We start from the raw sequence: 6,938 nt of genomic DNA, 5'->3' as shown, positions 1-6,938 counted from the left end.
GTGGGCCTTAGCCAGCAGAAGTGGCGGCGCAAATGTGTGCCACTCGGGACTGACTGGTGCAGGTAGGGGGAAAGTGCAGCTGAGCCCCTGCTGCTCTGGTCGGGCTCGTCCCATCCTGTCCCAAGCGGTACACGGGTCTGCTGCCACCTCTCCTTCCTGGTGCTGACTGGGCCAGAGCTGCAGCCCAGCTGCTACTTCCCCTCCCCAATGCCGGTACCAGCCCAACCCCGTGCAGCCCAAGCGGCACGGCATGGCACGGCATGGCACGGGAAAGTGCAGCTGAGCCCCTGCTGCTCTGGTCGGGCTCGTCCCATCCTGTCCCAAGCGGTACACGGGTCTGCTGCCACCTCTCCTTCCTGGTGCTGACTGGGCCAGAGCTGCAGCCCAGCTGCTACTTCCCCTCCCCAATGCCGGTACCAGCCCAACCCCGTGCAGCCCAAGCGGCACGGCATGGCACGGCATGGCACGGCATGGGGAAAGCCTGCCCAGCAGCCGCTTTCCTGGGCTTACCTGCAGGGCAGGGCCCTTTCCAGTCCCGTGCAGCAAAGCAGAACCCAGTCCAGACACGCTTTCCCCTCACTGGCACCACAGGTTCTGGCCCAGCACCCCTGCCCCTCTCAAGCTGCAAACTTGACCTGAGCCAGGGGCGGGGCAGGGCCAGCTGGGTCAGGCTGAGGTCAGGGTTGGTTGCCTTCCAACCAGAACCCAAGGAAACAGCCCGAGGTGCTACAGCCAGCAGCTGGTGCCACAGCCAGCAGCTGGTGCCACTGGCTGCCGCTGGAGGCTTTTAGAGAGGCAGCCGCCATTACCTGGATTTTGAAGGGGCTCCGCGGGTCGGAGGAAAGTGCTTGGCAGGCCGGATCCGGCCCACAGGCTGTATTTTGCCCACCCCTGCTCTTGGGGGGAGAAGAGGGAGGTACCAACACTCAACACAGTAACCAACAGGCTCAAGTCTAGAAGTTATATGATTCCCAGACTTCTAGGGAGAATGAAGGATACAGGTCAATAGGGTTAAGAAGAATGAAAAAGGAAACCAGAATCAATCTGTAAAAAGTGATATATCTTAAGGCAATAAACATGCACAGTGGCTGAATAGCACAGAATCAGAGGAAGTTAAAGGTCACAGTTCTGTTACAGAGGATGCCGTGTATATAATAAGTCAAGCTACAAAAACACATTTAGGAAATTCATTTTAGAATGGAACTATGTGATCAGTGGAAGAACAACAGTGAACTAAACTCTCTCTCTCCAGTAAATATGTATCCCTGACCTTTCCTAGCATTTGCTGTTTATCCGACGTATGAATTTAAAGACATTTTAGGCTAGAAATTCTAGCATCTGCTATTAGCTATTCAAGAATTACTCCCCTGTTTAGATCCAAAAGATGCATTTTAGCTTCTAACACAAATCTTGAACAGGTGGAAAGACAGCATAAAAGTTCAAACATGCAAAGCAACTGATACACTCTATGAAAGATATTGAATACTAATATATTATTGCTTCCTTATCCAATTTCTTATTTTATAGTTAAGTATCAAGCCATGGCACCAACCCTTTCCTCATAATCCTTTAAAGATAGAGACAAACTGTTAAGTTTGTATGTTAAACACATATGGTGATTCAGCTATGCTAATACAGCCCACTTCCAAGAGAACACTGCACCTTATGACTTGTCCATGTAAAGGAATTGAGTCTGATATTACTTCTAACTTGACCTAGTCACATTTTTCCATCTTTTAATATTTCAACCCAAATAATGCTTTGTAAACCTTTTCACTAAAGCTTTAATTTTGTTTCTCAACCTCTTAGAGCAAGTCTAGGAATTTTAAAATATCAACAAAAGATGGAAATATTGTCACCAAAAGTGCCTTGTTCCAATCAGTTGTTTTTGAAGCAAAGCAACAAAGGCCATGATTTGACAAGGTACTCAACTCAATGGGACTGGAGCTCTTGAACATCTGAACATGCAGAAAGATGTAACAAGTATATTGGTATCAAATGATAACACGCATATGCTGTTAAAATATGACAGTTACATTTTCATGCTTTGTAGCACAGTAAATTCAGTTGCAACTTTGACCCTGACATGAGGTCAACGACAGGGTGACTCAGGTAACTTGTATCACTAGAAGAGCATGAAGCTGTAACAGTTACATCCTAAGGGTACATACCTGCTCCTGACTAGTGCCTATCTTACCTTTTTAAAGCAGTTAAAAGTTGTGTGTGTCCTGATAGAAGTTTTTGACAATTTTAACTCAAGCCTTTTAATTCACACAGCAAAGACTCACATTTTCAGTGCCAGCCACCTGCAGTGCACTCACTGGTCAACAGTCCTTCTGGGGCTGTTGCCTTCCTTCCCCAGATCCCCTCCATTACAGTCATATGTTCCCTCTACTTCATTCAGCAAGGTCAGACCTTTAGACCTGCCCTGAATCTGTGTAAGCCACAATGTACAAATATTCAGTTCACATTCCATGGGCCTCAATACTGCTGAGTTTAGTGTTATATTTTCCTCCCAAAATTCGATGTTCTCATTACTGATTGTGTTCCTTTTAAATACTCACTGTGTACATCTACACATGCGCTTTACTGCGGAGTTGACTAATTAACTCCACAGTAAAGTGTCACTGTCTAAGCATACTTCCTTATTAGGATGCAGTAAATTAATTAACTCCGCTGTAGGACAATACAGTATTATCTGGAACAAGTACTATCCTATGGCAGACTAATTTACGTCGCCACAACATACATGTAGATGGTGACTGGGGCTGGCTGGGGCATGAGGGTACTACAGTGCGGGGACTGCCTACCAGCTATCCCCATACTGTAGCACCCTCACACCCCAGCCAGCTCCTCCACTGGCTGACAGTGCCACGAAGAGCCCAATGCTGATCCCAGGGCCCCCTGCCGGCCCAGGGCTGCTTTGCCATGTCTCAACATGTTATGGTCTCAGACGCTCATGTAAAGACTCTACCCAAGAGAAATAAACTCCAGTACAAACTGTGCCAGAGTTTATTTTTTCGCCCAAATTACATGTGTACATGCACTTATTTTATTTTTAAAAACATGAGCAGCTTCTAGAATGTGTTGCCCTCACCTATCACTAAAGTGTGTGACAGGCTTAAGAAATATCCATCTCTGGGTCTAAAGTCAATAAATACCCTGAAACAGAGGATGCCTCCTTCTCTACAGGTAGCAGACAAGCAAGGAAGTACCATCAGCCAGGGTTCGTGAGGATTCTACTAGCGCACTAGACTTCAGCATACACCATACCATATTCCAGCTGCAACTTCCAAGACATAAGACAGAGCACCAGAACCACAGCAAAAGTCAGATGATATTACTGTACCTCAGATGTAGTGTAATTCCCAAGTGACAACTATAATGTTAAATTTGCAGACACAGAGCGGGGGGGAGGCTTGCATATGACAGCAGCAGAACAGGTTGGTGGCCCTCACCCCCTCCCCACCCCCCCAGTTCTGCTCTTGGGAGGCAGTGGCATGGGGTGATGGGTGGCAGCGCTCCATCCCTGCCCACCCACCCCCCTGTACCCCCTACCACCTTTCCACATCCCACCCCCCACCCCCAGTTGACAACCCCTGACCTAGAGCTTAGGCAGAGTCACAAGCAACTGGCTTTTTCCCCCAACTAATTTCTTTAGGAAGGATGTAACCACATGTCCAAAGAGACAGAGACATAAAGACAATCCCCACATTATGTAGTATTTGTATGACAAAAAAATAACGTGTTAAGAAGCAGTACATGAGCTGCAACTATAGCCCACAGTTGATCTAACCTTAAATCTCTGAGGCTGGTGAAACTGGATAGTTGCCTTCTTCTGATCAAAGTCTTTCTTCAGCTGCAGGTAGCTCACTTTGCCATCTTTATTCAAAACCTTCTTTTTTCCATTCACACACCTGCAGATGTTAACATCTCTGCCATAGTATAAACCCTGGCTGCACAACTCCTTCAGATCTGTCAGCTGAAACAGAGACTGATAGTAGGCGGCCACAGATGGGTCTTCTCTCTGAAGAAGCAGTGGCTTTTGTTCCCAATACTCCCTAAAGAATTCCTCTTCCTTGATGGGAAAGATTAAGCTTTCAAAGACACTGGCTGGGCTGTCATATATCACAGGGGAGAGAGGACAACCTGCTTCCACTTTTGTTCGTTTACATAGTGCATGTTCTTCCTTTCCTCTATCAGCACCTTTCCCTCCTTTCTTGGGCATGTTCCTGTTTGAAGAGAAAGAAATTAAGGCCATTAAATAACAGGGCAAATGAAGAATGTAGTTTAATGGAGTTACTAGGCCAAGGTGGCTTGTACTCCCTTCTTACCCTGCTTCCCCCACGCCCCCTGCTTTTTTTTTTTTTTTTTGGGGGGGGGGCTTACAACCTGAAAAAAATAGGTTCCCAAGAAGGATTCTTCCCATTCTTCATTTTTACATTAAAAATTCCATTCTTGTCTCACAACTGTGGCCTATGTCTGAAAGGGAACTACTGAAACTTGTCTCATCTCATCACAAGAGAGAAAGCCAAGCAATTGACAAGAGATTTTTCTTCAAGCAGTCAAAAAATCTTTTTATTCATTCCTAGTTAAACCCCAACATGTTACACTTGAGATAAAGGCAATTTAGTCAGAGTGGCAAAGCTCCTGAATCTGAATGAGAGCTGAGATTTCGAACACCCAGAAGAATGATACACCAAATGATATAACATGACAGGACATGGTCTGCAAGACACTTTGTGAAGGATGGGGCTCTGTTTTGACATAACACAACATGACATATGAAAACAAAACCCTAGACTTCAAAAAGTGTCTTAAGGACCATAAATATGCAAAACAGGCAACAAACCCACTGTTTTTATTTATTACATCTTATAAATAATTATTTGGCTTGCATATATTCAAAATACAACAAAAATAAACAAGTTTTGTAAGTTTCCAAGACAGGGATGGAGCTATATTACCTTCAAAAGAGATGGCAGTCTCCTAGTAACGCACAAGGGTCAGATAGATAATAAGAGAAATGAGACAATCCAAAAAAGAAACAGGACAGAAACTTAGGACAAGTTTGGGAGGATGTGACAAAGACAAGGATGGCCAAGGAGGCTGCAATAAAATATGACACTGCTGAGGCAATGTAATGGACAGGAGACTATTAAGAAAAAGGATAAGGAAATATTAGGGAACAGGAGATGATTCTCGTGAATTTTAAGCCCTTGGAGTTGGCAACAGTCATTTTATAGGAGAAAGAAAAACTACATTAGAAAGAATTAATTAACTGGTGTTAGTCTTACTGCACTATTAAACATTATAAAAACTTAGAGACTTTTCTGTTGATGCTACAGAACTACAGGTCAAAGCCTGCACTTCCATCTTAAGGAGAACAGTCAAGCTTTGTGATTAATGAGTGGGCTCTAGTGACAATATCGAAGTACAGGCTTGTAATTGTACATGTGAAAATCATTTACTTTATCTACAAATAATTGCCTAGATCATTATATAAAAATAGAAAGTTAATTCACAAAGGGCTTGTCTTTCCTTCCTTCCTTGTGTCCTTGTGACAAGATATTTAGCAGAATTCGCAGATTCACTGAAATCTGATAGGGCCACGGTGTGAGTGCTTCTGCTATGGCCATGATCTTGTGACCTCTGGGCTGACAGCCTCAAACTTGAGACCTCTGGGCTGTCAACCAAGCACCTTATCACCCATGCCACTCCAACCACCAGTGGGGTTTGTCATTCACGGCAGGAAAGTTAAGGCAAAAATCAAACAGGAACATGTCTGCACTGCTGTCAGCACACTGATGGCAGCCCAGGGCTACCTGTGGTTTAAACCATAGCAAATCAAGGGCATTTTACTCCTAAATGGCCACGTCCAGATGAGTACAGCCGTGTGGTATGTAGCACCACAGACCCATCTGCGGTGCCACACACCACACACTCAGGTGTTTCCCAAGTTGCTACCTTGTAGTGTGGGCAGGAGGGTTTTCTGTGACCCTGGGACATCCCAGGGTAAAAAAAAAAGCCACATAGAAAAAAAGTAAGGTCGTGCACATGGAGGCAGAGTGCACCACCCAAAACCAGAGCCTGGGCAGCCAGAGCCATGCTCCAGCTACCGGACAGGCTCCCAGCTGCAGGAGTGATGCAGCTGCAGTTTCCCAAGCCCCCAGGACTTCAGGTAAAACTGCTGGGGCCAGCACAGTTGCTGGCCCCAGCCTCTCCTACCCCACCCAGGGTAACCTGCCATGCACCAGAGGTCCTGTGGCATGGGTGTTCCCCAGGGGAACACTTTTTGCCACTGCTGGTTGTCCCTGGGGAACCAAATGTCCATGTTCATCTGTATGAGGCCAATGAGAGCATCCACATCTTAACTCTCCTGTACATCTCTTGCAAATGTGGTCTTAATGGCTGCAATAGGTTAAAGCAGTGGTTTTCAACCTGTGGTCCACAGACCCCTGTGGGTCCACAGACTATGTCTAAGGAGTCCTCAAAAGACGACTATAATCATAAGTATATGAATATCCACACTTACAATTCAAAGGGGTCTGCACCTCCATTTGAAATTTTTTAGGGGGTCCACAAATGAAAAAAGTTTGAAAGCCACTGGATTAGTTTGCAGCAACACAGTGACTTTCAGAAGTCTGCAAGGTAGCATCCTGGAGAGAACTAAAAATGTGGAACTTGAAAAGACATCTAACTGACCTATTTATGGAGCTCAAAAGTTCAGCTATTTAAGCCTTGTTTGCATTTTTGTTGCTTATATTTAGGAGGAAGGGGAAAAAGTAATCAATCACAACAGCTTTTGGACACATTTTTTAAACAGAAACCTAAAATACTAACAATTTGCAGACAGGGATTTCATTTGACAGAAAGCTACAGAATAGTGCATTTCACAACTTCGTTAGAACAACACAAATATAAATAGCAATGTTCAT

General features: G+C 45.0%; 1 protein-coding gene across 3 annotated transcripts in view; it reads right to left on the bottom strand.

Moving 5' to 3' along the window:
- RIOX2 (ribosomal oxygenase 2) overlaps positions 1-6,938 on the bottom strand; it is a 30,500-nt gene that overhangs the window by 22,175 nt on the left and 1,387 nt on the right. For 2 of the 3 annotated variants that reach the window (XM_014517575.2, XM_006018896.3), the window contains exon 2: positions 3,797-4,232. In XM_014517575.2, the coding sequence (XP_014373061.1) occupies positions 3,797-4,228 (432 nt within the window). In that variant the 5' untranslated portion in view covers positions 4,229-4,232. Of the gene's footprint in view, positions 1-3,796; positions 4,233-4,967; positions 5,107-6,938 lie in introns of those variants that run through there. The other variant, XM_025198173.1, reaches the window with a different exon arrangement.

Source organism: Alligator sinensis, unplaced genomic scaffold, assembly GCF_000455745.1.
Source record: "Alligator sinensis unplaced genomic scaffold, ASM45574v1 scaffold19_1, whole genome shotgun sequence".
NCBI lineage: Eukaryota > Metazoa > Chordata > Crocodylia > Alligatoridae > Alligator > Alligator sinensis.
This window is presented reverse-complemented; position numbering and strand designations above follow the sequence as displayed.